The sequence below is a fragment of the Rana temporaria genome, chromosome 1, assembly GCF_905171775.1.
Source record: "Rana temporaria chromosome 1, aRanTem1.1, whole genome shotgun sequence".
NCBI classification, from domain to species: Eukaryota; Metazoa; Chordata; class Amphibia; order Anura; family Ranidae; genus Rana; species Rana temporaria.
This window is the reverse complement of record NC_053489.1, coordinates 15557263-15577062: the sequence shown is the minus strand read 5'-3', so window position 1 is coordinate 15577062 and position 19800 is coordinate 15557263. Positions and strand designations below refer to the sequence as shown.

The window sequence follows — 19800 nt, the reverse complement described above, 5'->3', positions numbered from 1 at the left end:
ATCCCTGGTGCAAAATATTCATTGTCTTTAAGTTCCATTAATGGGGAATTGAATTTTAATTTCAATTGTTTGTGTAGTCTGTCCCATACCCGTAATGCATTAAATGTTATTTCATGTGCAGTAGTGTCTAGTGTTCTATATTGTGGTGGATTCCAAATTATTTGTCCCAATTATGCCCGTGCAAGTGTGCATTCAATATTAATCCATCTTTTATCTAGATTCTCTTTGGCCCACTCTATTACCCGTGCTAGGACTATTGCTTCATAATATTTTCTGATGTCAGGAACCGCCAGTCCGCCCATTTTCTTATTCTGTTTTAATACTTGAGCTGAAATCCTCTGTTTTTTATTTTTCCAGATGTAGTTCATCAGGAGGGAGTTTAATATTTTGAAATACGTCTGTGGGAGAGCTACTGGGACCATTTGAAATGTGTAGATTATTTTTGGAATTAGTACAATTTTTACAACATTTATCCTGCCAAACCATGAGATTGGCCGATAATAGATGGTTTTAATTTCTCGTTTAATTTCATTTAACAGAGGGATATAATTGACTCTATACATTTTCTTTAAAGAGTTTACTAGTTTAATGCCAAGGTAATTTATTTATTTTTTCCAGGAGAAATTGAATGTCGTTTGAAGGTATCGTTTTCCTCCTTAGAAATATTGACATTCAAGATCTCCGTCTTGGATACATTAATTTTAAAATTTGAGACCTCACCGTACTGTATAATATTTCTCATTAAGTTCGGGAGTGTGTTTCTGGGACTACTTATGAAGAATAGGATATCATCCGCGAAGGCGGCCAATTTGTGCTCTTCTTCCCCAACTTTGGGTCCCCTAATCTCGGAGTTATTACGTATCATTGCCAATAGGGGTTCCAGAGAAAGAACGAAAAGGAGAGGGGACAATGGGCATCCCTGTCTAGTCCCATTCCTCATCTCTAAGGGAGTAGACAGGGATCCATTGATTTTAATCCTGGCGTACGGGTGATGGTAGAGCGTTTTAATCCGCCTCACCATCCTCAGACCAATACCTATTTCTTCTAGCGTTTGGATCATGAGCCCCCAGTCTACCCTGTCAAACGCTTTTTCAGCGTCGACTGACAGAAGTAGACCGGGGGATCCACTGTCTTTAATTTGCTGTAGGAGGAGGAGGGCCCTGACCCCGTTGTCCTTACCCTCTCTACCGGGTATAAAACCCACCTGGTCAGGGTGCACTATGGTTGTCATTAGCCCCTTCATGCGTTCGGCCAATATCTTAGCATACAACTTTGTGTCTGCATTTAATAATGATATGGGTCAGAAGCCTGAGCAAAGTGTGTTGTATTTTCCCTCTTTTTTTATAACGGTGATTGTTGCTTCCAATGCCTCCCGGCTCATCTCATATTCTGCCCCCAACCCGTTAAAATAATGGCAAAGTCTAGGGATTAATATAGAGCCGAATTTTTGCAGGTACAGAGTCGTGAAGCCATCTGGGCCTGGGCTTTTCCCCTTAGCTGACTTTTTTAGGGCTACGCTCACCTCCTCCTCAGTTATGGGCTCTTCCATTTTTGCAGTTGCTTGAACTTCTATCCTAGGTAAATTCGCTTTCTGAAGTACTGCTCTTATTTTAGCCTCTTTCTCGCCAGGACTCCACTCCTTTTGTTGTACAGCATATAAATCTTCATAATATTTTCTAAAGACTTCAGCTATGTCTCTAGTTGAGTTAGCTAATTCTCCGTTCTTTTTTTGGATCTTTTCGATAAAGTTTCTAGTTTTCTTTCTTTGTACCATTCTAGCTAGGTGCTTACTGGGTTTGTTTCCCAAAATGTATCTTTCTCTATCCCTTCTATTAAGTAGTCTCCTTATTTCTTGCTCTGATAGAGCTCTATATTCATCCCTTTTTAAGGACAATGCATGAAGAGTTGCTCTCTTTTGACCCTGAGTTTCATGGTCTTGTTCTAAAATGTGGATTTCTTCTGTTAAAGATTTTAATTTCCTGGAACTTTCTTTATTTTTCCTTGCTCCCTCGGCAATAAGAATCCCCCAAAGGGATGCCCCCGAGATCCCCTCCGTATTGTTCTCCCTAAAATAGAGCTCTAATTCTTTTTGTACTCTCCCAACTACCTTTTCATCTTCAAATAAGCTTTCATCCAGTCTCCACACCGGTGGATTTTTTTGCTGTAGTGATATGCTGTAGTGATATGCTGATTTTTAAAGTTATAGGGGCGTGGTCTGAGATTGTCGTGATCCCAATCCCTGCATCTGTTACCCTATCCAGTAGTCTATGATCTATGAGGATATAATCTATCCTCGAGTACGCCCCGTGCACAGGGGAGTAAAAGGTGTAATCACGCGTTTTAGGATGTAAGGTTCGCCATACATCAATCAGTTGGTTGCAGGGGCGTCCCTAGGGGGGGCCAGAGGGGGCCCTGACCCCCCCAACATCATGCTGTGCCCCACCATGTGCCCCCCCCCAAAAAAAAAAAAAATGTTTTTGTTTTGCAATTTTTGTATTTTGCTCCCCGAGAGGGAGAGCGTCCCCAGTCAGCTCTGCGGGGGATTCCTCCCCCTCCCTCTGCTCGCCATCACTGCATAATGCGAGCGCTCACACAACCAGATATTCTAGCCTGGACCGTGTTTAAGTGTGTGCACTGCAGACTGCAGTACACTGTAATCACTGAACTACATTATCTCCATCCCTTCTCTCTCCCCCCCCATCTGTCTCCCTCCCCTCTCCTGTTCTTTCAAAACATTCACAATTTACTTTCACTTTCAGTTAGGCAGATAATATACGGTGCAAATTTCTTTCCTGCATCCACAGATTGCAGGAAAGAAACTTGCATGATTCCCCCATCAACAGACAGTGCTGACAGGGGAATATCCCTCCTGCCCAGCAATTATATTCTCCCGACAAACAGTGATTATCACTAGTGACTATACAGCAACCACTAGTGATAATTATAAGAGAATCTGCTCATTAATGGTTCAAATCTCAGCCAGTTTCTGCTGAACCAGCTGAGATTTAAACTGTCTATGGCTGGTCTTAGCTCTTAGGCCATACATTGATTAACACTGTGGAGTGTCGGCTTCCTGGCATGATTGGGCATGTGGGATTTCAAACACACCCGAGCCCATCTCTATTGGTTGTAGACAGTTGAGCTCCCTGCAGGTTGCTTAGCAGCAGTGGATCTTCTCTGACATGCTGATCGGGATGCAATCCAGGTGATGCTCTTAGTCAAATCCTAGTCATAAATATCAGAGATTTTATTGATCAAAGCCCACACTTTACAGGCATAGAGCCCACATGGCTGCTGATCATACGGTTGATTATATTTATGTGGTTGTACTCTTGATGCTAATAATTACTGTGTTTATTAGATCTGACTGGGAGCATCACCTGGATCACATGCCGATCAGCATGTCAACAGAGAAGGTTATACAGCATTACTGCTGCTAGGTGACCAGCTGGGGGCTCGGCTCTCTATAACCAATAGTGCCAGCCTTCCCCTGCATGCACCCATAATGTCACCAGCACTAGGTCCTAATATACTGCCGCCGCTGCCAAGGAGACAGATGCCAGACCAGCACTGTAAATAGCAGGGCCAGGACAGCTGGGGATCCCCACTGTGGCAGAACACCAGGGCCCGGTGGCAAGACAACCTTTGCAACAATGATAGTTCTTCCACTGCTTTGGACCCTTATATTTTCTTGGTGTGCTGGTGACATATATCTCTTGTTTTCTGCCACCCTGGGGGGCCCCAGTATAGTAGGAAGGGAGCTCACTGCAGAACATGTGAAAGGGCCCATAGTGGGATCGTAGTAAAGGGCCCCAGGATATATATATATATATATATATATATATATATATATATATATATAATTGCATTTTATAGTTGGCCCCCCTACTTTTGTCCCTGTCCCCCCATGTGCCCCCCCTAAATATGAAAGCTGGAGACGCCACTGGTTGGTTGTGTAACATTCGTTGTTTCAATTCTTTTAGGTGCTCACCATTAGTCCCCTGTGCCCGGGACGTACTATCAAATATGGGGTTCAGGCAACAGTTGAGATCTCCCATCAGTACAACATGTCCTTCCTCAAAATCTTTTAATTTCCTCAGAATTTTATTAACATATTTAACTGAATTCACATTGGGGGCATAGACGTTCGCCAGAGTGAAATCCACTCCTCCTACTTTGACCTTCAAGAATAAAAATCTTCCTTCTGGATCTATCCGTCTATATATCTGTAAACCGTACACTACTAGCAAATCCTATAGCAACCCCACGTGATCTCTTTGATATTGTATCTCCATAGAACCACGTGGGAAACTTGGGGGAGAACATCTTAATGTTGGACTCTGACATTAAGTGGGTCTCCTGTACAAAGACGACATCCGCCTTATGGTACTCCAGTTCCTTCAAGATTTTGAGTCTCTTAACGTGAGAGTTCAATCCTCTTACATTGTATGAGAGAAATCTAATATCGGTCATTTAAGGGACGTATGGATGAATCTACCTAGTTCTTGTGGAGTCTCCGAGATGGTCCCCTCCCCCCCACACCTCCCACCCTCCCCTCCCTCCCCCCCACACCTCCCACCCTCTCCTCCCTCCCCATGGCCCACTCTTGGCCTAGGAGCCGCTATTGGTATTCTCCTCCACTTTACCATCGTAGTGGTGCTCAAGAATACCCCATGGCCTCCCTCCCTCCCATCCCCATCCCCGCCCCTCCCCTCTTTCCCCTCCTGCTATCCGTCTATAGACCCCTGCACCCCTTCTTCTTTTCCCCTTCCCAATTGCACTAACTTTCCTTATTCAACCCAGTCCGGCAACTCTGGGACTATTAAGTCCATTTTTTGACAGAACCCTGTCAGCTCTTCTGGGTATCTCAGCCTTGCGGTTTTTCCCAATGAGGCATGCAGGGAATATTGATATTTCACGTTTTGCGAGCACATTAATTCCAATAAGGGTTTCAGATGTTGTCTCCTTGTTAGTGTTTCTTTTGATAGGTCCGCAAAAATCTGAATCTCCTCCTCTTTATATCTAATGGGAGGCTTCCCCCTCAGCCTGCAGCATATCTCTGCTTTATCTTCATAGTTCCGAAACCAAACTATAATATCTCTCGGCCCCTTTCTGTCTGTCTGATTGGGGTTCCCTACTCGGTGTACTTGTTCTATTTTAAGAGGCTTTGCATCTACCAGTTTGCCTAACAGAGGGTTGAATATAATATTCATAATATTTCTCAGGTCTTCTCCTTTCTCCTCAGTTAGCGCACGGATTCTTAGGTTCTGTCGCCTATTGCGATTTTCCTGGTCTTCCAGTCGGTACGCTAGCGTTTTTTGGTTATCTGTCAGGGCTTGGACTTGTGATTTTAATTTATCGAGTTCACAGTCATGTTCTTCAATTCTTTTTTCCGTTTCCTCCACTCTTTCCACTAGGCCGCCCAAGTCCATTCTTATCTTATCACTTTCTGTTTTGATGAGATTTTCCATCCTGAGCAACATCACATTCATCTCAGCTTTTGATGGCGGCTTTGTCTCCTGGCCTATCTCCTCCAGCCTACTTTGCTCATGTTCACTTTCTGAGGTTGTCTCCCCTTTGGAGCGGTCCACACTGTCTTCCCCTGTTGTGGTCGCGGTTTTCTTTTTTTCGGTTTTCTTTGCCGCCCCAGGGCTTTTGGTGTTGCCCTCTTGGGTCATGTAGTGCTGAATTGAGCTAGTGCCGGCTTTACTTTTGGGCCCCTTTGGGGCTGCGCCTCTCGTGGACCTATTCATCTTAGTAGTAGGTCTGATTCTTTTCCCCAGTTTGAGAGTGTTCTAGTATCTTATTTCCTAGGTACTTTTAAGTCCACCCCGTTTGTTGTGAGCACAAGATCCAGCCCCCCCGTCTAGGATTCCCCCCAGCATGGGGTTGTGCTCAGGGTGCCAGTAAGTATGGATGGAAATATATATTAAGCAAAACCGGAGGTTATGCAACGTGCCAGAGTTTTAGATGGAGATACTTGAAGTCGGGGCTAATCCCTAACACCTTTGCATCAAAAATAATTGCATACACTCCTAGTACGGCGCTCCAGGGCCTTACCAATAGTAAAAAAAAAAAGAACCAAGGCGCTAAAAGACGGACTGTCCAGCTCCTGCTATGTAGGTGTTGGTTAGCCTGTAGGAGGAGTGAGTTAGTCTCCTTTTTACTATTTAGTGTCCGCGGCCTCTTTACACTCACTTTACTATATGTTTTGAAGGTTTATGATGTTATAGTGTATTTGTCAAGCTGCTTTGTTGTATTTGTGGTGGGGGTCTGATCCAGCTTGTGTTTAACCAGCATTAATTCAGAGTCCACCACACAGCTACCACACGGCCACTACACAGCCTACACTATATACCTTCTGAGCGGCCTGCTCCGTTCAGGCAATACGGCCCCTTTAAAGTAGGGCAGAGAGAAAATGTTGACTGTTCACCCATTTAATAGACCTTAATGGGGTTACAGACTCGTTCCTATGTTTACCCAGCCTTGCTATCTTCAAAAAGCCCAAATTCTCAGTGTACTCATTCACTGTAATGGGATAATAAAGAGGGAGAGGGGGTCCAGGGCCCACCCTGATCAACTCCACCTGGGTGCCTCACCAGTCCCCACTAAAGGCAGAAAACCAGGCTCTCTGGAGTGTCATAGGCAATAGGCAGCGTAGGAGTTACAGACCCAGTTCAATATTTAGTTAGTCCACGTATTACATCCCTCATATGATTCAACAATTATTTCCATTACACCAGTGAGAATAATATATTCAGTTACAGTTCCAACATATAGCGTGCCTCAAAGAAGGCTGGCATATAGGTTTGACAATTTAGCATCAGAATACACCTTTTGAGCAATAAGTATTAGGTAATCCTACTCCTGAGGGGGAAATTGAGATCAGGGGGGGCATCAGAGACAGGGGGGGGACCCGCTCATACTCGGCTCTGCTGAGCGCCTCACCAGACCCTTATACCGCTGCACGGGCGCGTGTCTCCAGCAATCTTACAGGGACCCATCGGCTCCTACACAGCTTGCCTCTGCTCACGATTGCCTACAAGCTTGCTTCCGTTCTGTGCTGGGAGCGCGGCGGCTGATGCTTCTCCAGCACAGCATGTCTCGTGGGGGCTTGTTTCCTGTCTTTTTTGCAGGCGGGATCTCTTGGGGATGTCAGGTCGTCCTGGGCGGGGGGTGAGGCTCCTGCTCGGTCCTTGCAGTCCTCAGCCTCTCACGCTGCAGTCTGCGGGTCCAAGCGTGATGGCATCGGAGCCTCTACACGGCGGATGTCTCCTGCCGCCATGGAGCAATCCGGCACCTCCTACCTCTGCCACGTCACGTCCTCATGACGCTCATGCGCCTGCCCACCTCCATTTTGCTTTTAAATGTCCTTATTTCTTCTGAGAAATCCTCACTTCCTGTTCTTCTGTCTGTAACTCCACACAGTAATGCAAGGCTTTCTCCCTGGTGTGGAGAAAGCCTCCTAAGGGGGAGGGGGCAAGCAGGAGAGTAAGGACACTCTCTACTTTGCAGATAGAGAAAGTAGCTGTGTGTTAGTGGGCGTCCTGACACTCCTGCTTGCCCCATCCCCCCTCAATAGGCTTTCTCCACACCAGGCATTACTGTGTGGAGTTACAGACAGAAGAACAGGAAGTGAGGATTTCTCAGAAGAAATAAGGACATTTAAAAGCAAAATGGAAGGATGAGGTAAGTGAAGGAGGACTGCACTAAGGTAAAGGAAGCTATTTAGGGAAAAAAGAATTCCTTTACAACCCCTTTAAATGTCCGATCGCGGTGATCATATGTTTTTAGCTGCTTCGTCGAATATTTATGTGGAACGATATTATATATATATTTTTCATTGTATGATATTTGTTTGTTTCTGTTCATGTTGAACGGTCTACCCCAACAGCTCCTCCTCTTTGGTTACAATCAGCCAATAACATTCATCATTGTCATCATTTTACTTTCTCCACCCATTCCAGAAGCGACCACTGACCGCTCCTTTACTATTGTCTCTATCATGTCGAATCTTTTCTCTCTATGTCGAATAATCTTGGACTAATAGAGTTAATTTTAGGCACATTCTACCGCAGGTTCCATAGACACAGATTGTAATTGTCACCGTCATGTTAAATCTTCTATCTATCTATCTATCTATATCGAACTGTTGTTGTTGCAATGATACGAAGATATAATGGATACAAAAATATTTTTTTTTTTTTCGGATTCTGCGCACACAAAAATTCCTGAAATTCTGACGGAAATGCATTCAGACGATAACGAATGAACATTTCTATTAAATATCAGTGATAACTTAAGTGGACATAATAATTCTTATTGTTGTAAACTCTAGGGTGACTGGGTTGGCCGCTATGTTGTCTGGCTTTGTCTCCTAACACAGGGGCCATGACGTGCCTTGCGTGCCTCCGCCCACCCCTGCGCATCAATGTTACGCATTCCATGCGGCAGTGCAGCGCCTCCAGCGCTGTCACCTCCATGTCCATTGGTTTCCATATTTGTTGGCAATGATGAGAGACATCAAGGTACCGGTAAGCCGGAGATGTAATTTCCGACTGATGGTGCCATGTCTTTACCCTGTGCTATACGGTGTGATGGTGGTGGGCGGTCCCGCGGTGACGTATATATGGGTGTCTTCCTGAGCGGTCTGTCACTCGAGGCTCTCTGCACACCTGACTGCACACAGCTTGGAACTTTCTTCCTGATGTACAGATCCCTCTTCCCTATGAAGTAACCTGGTATTCTCCTCCACTGTTCACATGGCTCACTCACTCTCACTTTCTAGGTGTTACTGTGGGTCTATCACTCTTTCCATCCCTACCTATTTGTCTCACTCCCCCACTGCAACTTTCTGGTTGCCAGTCCTCATCCCAGCCCAATCATGTCCACCAGCACGGGTTCCTTTTCCTAAATCCTCCCTGTCCACCAGCACAGGCTCTTTTCTCACACCTTCACCTCCACTCCCTGCTTCCCAGCTCTTTGTTAATCATCCTTCACTTCACCACTGAGATGCCTCATTGTTCCATGATGATCCGAATTGCTGCCTGAATGGGTCATCCACATTGAGCTGTCCGCAGCGGCTCCGGGTTAGAGGTGTCCCCGGATGCTTGTGACACCGCACCACCATATTACATACCTATGAAACCCCAACCAGTAAGTACGCATTTTTGTGTTGGGGTCCTTACCCTACCCTGTCCATGCTTTTATACATACTGATCACTCATTTATAACCTTAATTTTAGATACACCACGTGCATTTTCCTGATGAGTGGCGCACAGCCACAAAACGTGTAGAGCTTTCCGATGCCGTGTTTCTGCCAATTCATATCGTGACCCTCAGTCATTATGCAATCTCTACCCTCACAGGTCCAGTGAGGCCATAGGGCCTGCAGGCAGTACCTGTAACTATGATTTTATTCAATTGTGTCCTTGGTGAACTACAGAACTTTATTTCAGTCTTATTGTGAGACATTATTGTTATTATTATGTCTACGTTTATGTTTATTACCCTGCTTATCAATTTACCATTGTTATCCGTGGCTATACCATGAGACACTTTTTGTTATCATCATGTTTATTGTCATCATCATGCTCATCATTCATTTTGATATCAGCAATTGTATGTTTACACTTTATAACATCAATTAAAGCTATGTTGTTCACCTCAATATTTTCTTGCTGCCATATACTTATTTTAAAGTCCCACCCTCTTCACTTCTCTAGACATATACATTCAAAATTAAAATGATGTCATAATCACTTACTGTATGTACAATTTTTAAAAACAAAAAAATGCACAAAAAATCGTACAAAATATTCCACAAAGATGCTGTGAAAAATTCCAATGATTAATACCAGTGTTCTGTCAGTGATAACTTAATGCATATACATATCAAAAAATGAAAAGTGCTGTAAAAATATGCAAACTGAAGTCCTTATTCATCTGTGACCATTTCCAAGTCCTTGCACTTTAATGAAATGACTCCAATCCACCGTGTATCTTTATATCATTCCAAGAAAAACGTGCTCCCCCTAATGACCAGGCCATTTTTTGCGATACACCACTGCATGACTTTAACTGACAATTGCGCGGTCATGCAACGTTGTACCCAAACAAAATGTTTGCGCTATAAACAAAAAAAGACCAAAATTTTGGAAAAAAAACAATATTTTTTACATTTTGCTTTAATAAATATCCCCATTTAAAAAAAAAAAATCTTCAGCAGCTTAGACCAATATGTACTCTTCTACATATTTCGGGTAAAAAATTGCAATAAGTGTATATTGATTAGTTTTCACAAAAGTTATAGCGTCTACAAAATAGGGGATAGATTTATAGCATTTTTATTATTTTATTTTTTTACTAGTAATGTTAGTGATCTGTGATTTTTAGCGGGACTGCAACATTGGGGCGGACACTTTTGACACTTCAAGAGGTTAAATATGTTCCCTCGTGAGTGTTTCTAACTGTAGGGGGATGAGACTGACTGGAGGAGGAGACATATCGCTGTTCGTAATTACCATGAACAGCAGATCTGTCTCTTCTTTCCTGTCAGAATGAGGATTTGTGTGTTTACATACACAAATCCCCATTCTGTCTCTCGTGCCCGCAATCGTGGGTGGCCAGCATTGATGAGCGGCACACGCACGCCTGCTATGGCTCTTAAAAGAGCCAACGTATGGGTATGTCGTCGTTTGTGCGTTCACAAATCACTTTGCCCATGTATATGTGCTTGAGGTGGTCGGCAAGTGGTTAATTAGTGCATACTTTATATTTTTGTTTGATTTATTATAGTGTCATTCACACTTAAAGGGGGATCTGTCACACATATCCAATACGGTTGGCACCTTTTTATATTTTGAGAACATTTTACAGTATATACAGAATGTCACTTTGTTATCTGAAGAAATGAGAGTTACGGTTGAATAGACGGACCCATAGTGGAAATGTAAACATTGATTTGCTCCATAAAGGATATACAGGTTCAGGGGCTGAGCTGGTAATTGTGTTTATACTCGGTTGTTCACCTCCAGCTACAGCCAAAATCAGTCTTGCGGTGGGAGTGTCTGTCCAGAAAACTGGTGATCAGGAAATCCCTAGGTGGGATTACAGGAGGAAGAACTCTTATGCCGCATACACACGACCGTTATTCATGTCATGCAAAAAAACAAAGTTTTTCTCGACATGATTTTTTGTGATTCCTCTCAAGCCTGCCTTGCATACACAGGTTCATGAAAAAACACTTGAGCAAAGTGCGGTGACGTAAAACACGTATGACGGCACTATAAAGGGGAAGTTCCATTCGAATGGCACCACCCTTTGGGCTCCTTCTGCTAATCTCGTGTTAGTAAAAGTTTGGTGAGAGACGATTCACGCTTTTCAGCCTCATGCTTTTCAGTCCATTACAGCGTGATGAATGTACTATCTCCCGTCTCATACTTGATTCTGAGCATGCATGTTTTTTTTCCCCTCGTAAGAGCCTACACACGACCGTTTTTCACAACGTTAAAAAGAACAACGTGAAAAACGACGAGAACAAATAAAGCAGCTTCTATTTTTTTCTCTGCCATTTTTCTCGTCGAGCCTACACATGACCGTTTTAATTTAAAAAGTGCAATTTTTCTCGTCATGAAAAACGGTCGTATGTACGCGGCATTAGAGGGGAATTTATCAAAACTGTGGCAGCCAGAATCTGGGGCAGTTGTGTATGACAACCAATCAGCTTCTATCTTTCATCTTCAACATTTAACTAAACAAGCTGAAGATAGAGGCTGATTGGTTGCTCCAGATTCTGGCAGATCCAGTTTTGATAAATTCCACCATAAATATCATATTATCAGCTTTCACTGATGGCTGTAATCATTTATGAAATAATAAATGTACTCTTGTATCTTTATCTAATTGGTCTGGTGAAAAAAAAGCACCACTAAAATCTGGTTATACATCTATTGTAGGCAGCTCAGACGACACGTTTGTTGCTTTCTAAAAAAAACATTTAAACATTTTCTAAGGTTCTCTTCTTTCCAATTGGATATTAAGCGTTCCACATTATTTATACAGACTGTTTTCTTCCTTTCTAGATTAGTTATGGAGCCAGAGATACTTTGCTGAGTGATAGAAAGATGTATCCAAACTTTTTCCGGACAGTTCCGGATGATGAGATGCAATATGTGGCCATAGCAAAGTTACTGGAAAGGTTGAAGTGGAACTGGGTCGGGATCCTTACATCTGATGATGAATACGGAGAGAGGGAGATCCGACAACTCAGCAAACATTTATCTAATCATGGAATTTGTATTGAATTCAAGATTCTGGTGTCTGTAATGAATTATGATACAATTCATCCAGAGCTGCGAAGCTCAACCACGGAAGTTCTTATTATTTGTGGCTCAGTTAGTCTGTTTTATTACCAGTTTTTGTATAATAATGCCCCTTATTACACAGAGAAAACATTTATTATACCAGATTCTTGGTTAATGACTGAAAGTTTTTTTGCTCTCAGTTACTGCAGCTTGGCGTTTACATTACCCCATCTCCACATAAAGGGATTGCTGGAATATTTTTATAGTTTTCATCCATCCAGCCGCCCAAATGACCCCCTGATGGAGGATATTCTCATAACTCAATATAGATGCTTTTCAAAAAACAAAATAAAAAATGTCCTTATTTCACTCACATATGGAATACCTCTTAGGGACTGCGGTGTGGAGACAGTTCCATTTGATTTATATTTTCCTGATGAGAAAACATCCTATAGAGTGTATATTGCAGTCTACATTTTGGCTCAAGCATTACATGACATGGATTTCTCCTTTAAAATAAATAACGAAAAATCTGAAATAAATCCACACACACTAAAGTATAAGGTGAGAGCGTCCAATGAAAGTTTACTTGTATCTTTTTATACTCAGTGGGGCTGATTTACTATATACAAAGCGCTGCACCGGTTCATGGCTTAATTGGTGCGCTGGATAAATCATTAATTGAGCGTATGAACCCGGCACAGCAGAGGGCGCAATGCAATAAATATGTAAAGCTGACAAACTCCCTTTAGAAGTCTATTGGAGAAATAAAAAGTGTTAATTTTAAAGGTTAATATGCTAGTTTTTGTCCTAAAACGTGTTTGGGGACCTGAGTCCTGCCCCAGGGGACATGTACCAATGCATTTTTTTTTAAACAACCGTTTTTTCGTGAGCAGTGAATGTAATAATGCTTAAAGTGCAACAATAAAAGTGAAATATTCCTTTTAATTTCGTACCTGGGGGGGTATATACTGTGCCTGTAAATTGGCGCGTGTTTCCCGTGGTTAGAACTGTCTCTGCACAAAATGACATTCTGATGGAAAAAAAGTCATTTAAAAATGTCTCGCGGCTATAATGAATTGCTGGGAGCCGTCAATTCATTATAGCCGCGAGTCATTTTTAAATGACTTTTTTTCCGTCAGAATGTAATTTTGTGCAGAGACAGTTCTAACCACGGGAAACAGGCATTTTATACACCCCCTAGGTACGAAATTAAATGGAATATTCCACTTTTATTGTTGCACTTTAAGAGGGGGGCGGGGTCACCAGATGATGCCGTGTCCTCAGTGATAAAAGTACTGTCAGAAGAACAGGAGCGTCACACAGCGGGAACTTCAATTGCAAGCGTGTCGTCCGGGGAAGAAGAAGCCGGTGCAAGATGCGGACAAGAAGACAGAAGGAAGAAGCAGAGGAAGAAGAAGAAGATGGAGGAAGAAACCCGAATGAATGCAGAAAAGAAGAATCTGGTGCAAGATGCGGACGAGAAGACCCAAAAAAGAAGCAGAAGAAGATGGAGGAAGAAACTGGAATGAATGCAGAAAAGAAGAAGATGGGAGAAGAAGAAGCGCGGAAAGAAGACATTAATAAAGGAATTCTCAAAATCCGGCTATTGTCTTTTTTTACATTTTGACACTTTTTTGGTGAAATGGTAGAGGTACAGTGTACCCCATTACCATTTCACCCATGGGGGGGCAGGATCTGGGAGTCCCCTTTGTTAAAGGGGTCTTCCAGATTCCGATAAGCCCCCCGCCCGCAGACCCTCACAACCACCGGCCAGGGTTGTGGGGATGAGGCCCTTGTCCCCATTAACACAGGGACAAGGTGCTTTGGGGGGGACCCCAAAGCATCCTCCCCATGTTGAGGGCATGTGGCTGGGACGGTTCAGGAGGGGGGCGCTCTCTCACTCCCCCTCTTTTCCTGCGGCTGGCCAGGTTGCATGCTTAGATAAGGGGTCTGGTGTGGATTTTTGGGGGAACTCCACTACATTTTTTTTTTTTACATTTGGGGTGGAGTTCCCCTTAAAATCCACACCAGACCTGAAGGGCCTGGTAATTGAATTTGGGTGGACCCCCACGCATTTTTTTTTTGAGCAATGACTGTTCTCTGTATTCTTTATAGCCACAAGTACTTTTAAATTTTTTTTTTTTTCCCTTCAGAAATGACATATTGTACAGGGACAGTTCTAAGCACGGGAAACATGCACTACTTCACAGGCATACTATACACCCTTCCCGGTATGAAATCTAAAGAAATATGTCACTGTTATTGTTTCACTTTAACCACTTCCATACCACGCCTATTCTGTCTCTTCTCTCCTTCATGTAAAAAATTATATTTTGTTTCTGGAAAATTACTCAGGACCCCCAAACATTATATAAATATGTTTTAGCAGACACCCTAGAGAATAAAGTGGCGGTCATTAAAACTTTTTATTTCCAACGGTATTTGCGCAATAATTTTTCAAACGCATTTTTTTTTGCCAACAAAAAACGGTTTCATGAATTAAAAAATAACTAAAAAGTAAAGTTAGCCCAATTTTTAGGGATAATGTGAAAGATGATGTAACACAGAGTAAATAGATACCTAACTTGTCACACTTTAATATTGCACACACTCATGGAATGGCGCCAAACTTCGGGACTTAAAAATCTCCATAGGTGACGCTTGAATTTTTTTTACAGGTTACCAGTTTAGAGTTACAGAGGAGGTCTAGTGCTAGAACTATTGCTCTCGCTCTAATGCACGCGTCAATACCTCACATGTGTGGGTTGAACATGGACTTACATGCACGTTTGCTTCTGAGTGTGAGCTACTAGGGACAGGGGTGTTTTATTTTTTAATTATTTTACATCATTTTTTTTAGTTTTGCACTTTTTTTCCTTTTTTTTATCACTTTTATTCCTATTAAAATTAACCTAAACATCCCTTGTAATAGGAATAGTGTGTGACAGGTCCTCTTTATGGAGAGAGGTGGGGTCAATAAGACCCCACATCTGTCCTCCAGGCTGGAAAGCATGAGATCGGAAAAAAAACACTGATCTCATGCTTTCAGCCGAGCTTGGCGTCTGACACCCGCGGAGACAAGGCAGCAATGACGAGGAAGCGAAAGGAGGAGAGGAAGCCGCAAAGCTGACCGAGTTCTACCCATACTGTCAGCATGGAGGTAGGCTAGATGGCGCCGGCGCGTCTTCCACACCAGCGCACAGCGCTCGTTCCCCTCCTCTCTCATCTGTCTCTCAAAGCAAGCTCAGCGGGTCCCCGGGGAGTCCTCAGTCCTGTCCAGACACCCCACAGACTGCTAACACTGCTAAGGCACAATTTAGGATGGATGGGCCTAGCTGCAGCCCGGTGGCAGGGCCAGAGGAGGACTCAGGAGATGACACAAGGGAGCTCCCTGACAGAATAGAAAAATTCCCCACCACCAACCAACAAAAATTTACACTGTGTAAAAAGACATGTTGCTTTCTCTACGCAGCACTATTCAGGCAGACATGATGTCCTCCATGAAGATTTTTTTTTTTTTTTACAATAAAAGTTTTTATTAAGGAAGAAAAATCAGAGTACAAAATACAGCAAGGGTACATGAGTACCGCACAGTAACACATAATCAGAACATATCAATACATACTCTGAAAACAAACAATTTGTATGTCATATAACAAAAGAAAGGAAAGGAGGCCTGGCATTCCCCAGGTTTTGTTCTTATCTGTTTTAGCCTTCCAATGCCACTTAGTGTGATTGCCAGCAATAGATGGGGTGGTGGACACATTTGTGTTTCACCTGTGGTGTTTATATTGGTCCAGCAGTACACCAGCACCTATGCAGCCATTGTGCTATATGCTGGGTGTTTGGTGTGCTCATGTACCTTTAAGGAGGGGTGGCTCCCCTTCAGTCCCCCTGCCCTTATCTATCCATTAGAATGCATGTGCCTCCACTGTGGGGACACTCATTGTTTAGTGTTAGGATCACAGATTACAGGTTGCCTTGACAGGGCTCTGTGGTTCACGCATGCGTTTGCAAATGCATGCGGACAAAACCCCTGTTTTTTAACGCATAATGTTAGACAGGTTAATTTGGTTGTTCTCCATGTCTCCTTGGATCCAGGAGTATATAAGAAAAGTAGATCTAGAAACCGGAGCTCCAGCCAGGCAAATTTGTTCAAAGGGAGTTGTTGGCCTAAGAAGCTGTCTTTTAGTCTGGGGAACCTGTGTATAGTTATGCAGCTGGCGGTAAGTCCAGAATGAGAGGGGGCTCCGAGAGCTCAGTTCTCGTCTTAAAGAATCAAAGGGTTTTAGAGTGTTAGCATCTACACAATGTGTCATTAAAAGGGGGATCTATTGGTTAGTGGGTGCAGAAAAATGCAGGTCCATCCCGGGCAGGAAGTCCGGATTGCGAGTGATAGGAGTAAGCGGGCCAGGGGATGAGCACACTTTATGGTGATTCGTCATCACATGAAACACTTTAAGCGTGGTCCCCACCAGAGGATGCTGCTGCAAACTCTGCGGCAATTTCCTCCAAGGAATCCAAGGTAGGAATCTCAGGTGTAATGTGGAGGAGGTTTCCTCCAAGGTGACCCAATCCTTCCGCTCCCTGTGGCAGTTACAGTCCAGGATTCTGGCTAAATGTATCCAACAATGGTAAAGTTTAAAATCAGGCAGGCCTATACCCCCTCCTCCTTATGCTTCGTGAGCGTGTCAAGCTTTATGCAAGGTTTTTGCCCCTTCCAGATGAAGACGCGTAAAATGGCCTGGAGTCATTTGAAAAGATGACATGGAAGTGGTATAGGTAAAGTATGAAAGTGATATAAAATTCTAGGCAGTATTACCATCTTCAATATGGCAGCTCTGCCAAACCAGGAGTAGGGTCTAGAAGTCCAACCTTTAAGATCTGCTTGAATGCTGTTTAACAAGGGGAGGAAGTTGATATTATAAATATCCCCAAGATTGGCCGCAAGTTTGATTCCTAGGTAAGTGATGGATGAGGTTACCCACTTGAACAAGCTGGAAGAGCGTGCACTATCTAGAGAGTCAGGTGACAATGTAAGATTAAGGGTTTCTGACTTAGAGTAATTGATTTTCATATTGGAAATATAACCAAAGAGTTTGAAGGCTTTGGTAAGATTCGGGATTGAGATATGTGGCCGTGTTAAAAAAAATAAAAGGTCGTCCGCGTATGCTGCTATTTTAAAGTCGCGCTGGCCTACCTGAAAACCTTGTACATCTGGATTTGCGTTAACTGAGCGAATAAAGGGTTCTAAAGATAAAATAAATAAAAGGGGAGAAAGAGGACAACCCTGCCTTGTGCCATTATTGATATCCACTGCTTCCGAGAGGGTGCCATTAATTTTAAGCTGTGCCCGTGGGTTGTGATATAGGGCCAATATCCATGCCATCATGTACGGTCCTAACCCTATGTGTCTGCAAGTAGCAAACAAATAGTCCCAAGCAACACAACACGATTGAAGGCCTTCCCGCGTCGGTTGACAGGAGAAGGCCCTCGATCACCCGGGTATGTGCATAATGAACCAAGTTAAGGGCTTTTAAGACGTTGTCCCGAGCTTCCCTTCCTGGCATGAATCCCACCAGAACTTGGAGCCAATGGTGAGATTTGAAGATGTTCAAGGGCCCGAAGTAGAGGAGCTTTCAAAATGTCTATGAAGGTTTTATAGTAATGGGCCGTAAACCCATCCGGGCCTGGGCCCTTGCCTGGTTTTAAAGTCCTAATTGCCAAAAGGAGTTCTTCTTCTGAGATAGGCGATTCCAAAGATTCACTCTCAGCCGAAGATAAAGTGGGCATGCCACTCTCAACGATGTAATCTCAGAGAACGGATTCCCTATTTCCCTGAAACTCCGGGGGTTTGTGTGCCAAAGGAAGATTATAAAGCTTAGTATAAAAAGTGTGAAATTGTGACGCAATCTGATCCGTTTTTTGTAGAGGTTTGCCCTCAGAATTTTTAATGGAGAGAATAGAATGAGCATGAGAGATTGTTTTAAGGGCTTTTGCAAGGAATTTGCCACACTTATCCCCGTGTTCATAATAGAAGCCTTTCTTAAAATAGAGAATATGTTTTGCTTTAAGATTGAGCAAGGTGTTAAATTTTTCCCGCGTTTCTGACAATTCCGACAAGAGGGCCTCCGCGTGCGACTGTTTATGTTGGCTTTCCAAAGACGCAATTTTTTCCGCCAGTGACAAAGTAGCTTTCTCAGCTTCCCTTTTCCTAAGGGAACCCAGGTGAAAAAGTTTGCCACGTAGGACGCACTTATGGGCCTCCCAAATCGTCAGGGGTGACATGTCCTCCGTAACATTGAGCTGGAAATACAATTTAAGCGCTGCAAGAATTTGTTGGAAAGTAGAGGGGTCAGTCAGTAAGGTAGGATTCAACCGCCAGCTGCATGATCTAGGGGGCTTATCAAATTGTGACAGGGAAATCGATACCGGGCAATGATCTGAAAAGGGTTGTATGCCTATGTTAGCTGCCCGGAGCAAAGGTAAGTCATACTGCAAAATGAACATATAGTCAATACGAGAATGCTTCTTATGCAAAGAAGAATAGTACGTAAAATCTCTGCCCGTCGGGTGCACCAAACGCCAAGCATCCACCAAAGCCAGGGAATTCAGCAGGGACTTCATTTTCTGTAGAATAGAGTATGAGTTACTGGACCTGCCATTGGAGGTATCCTGAGGGTAACAGTGGGATGATAAAATTCAGGCACCCCCTCACCCTAATGTTGTGCCTCCTGCCCCTATTATCCAAATCTTCCAGGTGACAGTTAACAGCTATTAATTGTGCAGTGTGGACAGTGGAAACCGAATCCAATCGGGAAATTGCCTTATCTCTTTTTTGACCCAAGTGTTCGGCAGTGTGAGCCCTCTCATTCAGAGCCAGCATATCAGCTTTCAGCTCCGTAATAGCAGAGGAGAAGGTATGCTTGATGTCATCCACAAAGACTGACATGTCAGCATAAGTCAGCGGATGGTCAGGGGGAGCAGTGCCTCACCGTATCCTCCAGCGCAGCTTGCGAGTCCTCACTATCCTCGTATTCGTTCGGCGCCATCTTGGAGAGGCCTGTGCTGCGAGCAGCTGAACGGGACCTAAAAAGGTCCGGGATGCTTAGCGATCGTGGGACCGAGGAAGAACGAGTGGCGGGTGTACCGGCATGCGACAGGTTAGTTTTGCCCATGATCTGGATCCGAGCAGGGTCAGTGTGTGGCTGCAAACCTGCAGGAAGAGCGGAGCTCACTCTCTATGCTGCCATCTGTGACGCGCGTCAAGCCATGCCCCCTGAATGAAGAAATTTCACACAGACAAAATTAGAGAATTTGCCTCGACAATTAATTATTTAGTGGATGCTCAGGAGAGAGATGAGGATGAGTTGGAGGGAATTAAAGCTAAGATGGCAGATTTGGAAGACAGGAGCAGAAGAAATAACATGAAAACAAGAGGTGTCCCTGAAACGGTCCAACAGGGGGATCTAAGAGCTTATGCTACTGCCT

General features: G+C 43.6%; 1 protein-coding gene across 1 annotated transcript in view; it reads left to right on the top strand.

Annotated features, from left to right (window-relative positions):
* Positions 1 to 12572, top strand: part of LOC120914000 (extracellular calcium-sensing receptor-like) — a 44396-nt gene extending 31824 nt beyond the window's left edge. The window contains exons 4-5 of the mRNA XM_040324830.1: positions 12085 to 12396; positions 12507 to 12572. Of these exons, the coding sequence (XP_040180764.1) occupies positions 12085 to 12396; positions 12507 to 12572 (378 nt within the window). The remainder of the gene's footprint in view (positions 1 to 12084; positions 12397 to 12506) is intronic.
* The last annotated feature ends 7228 nt before the right edge of the window (positions 12573 to 19800 follow it).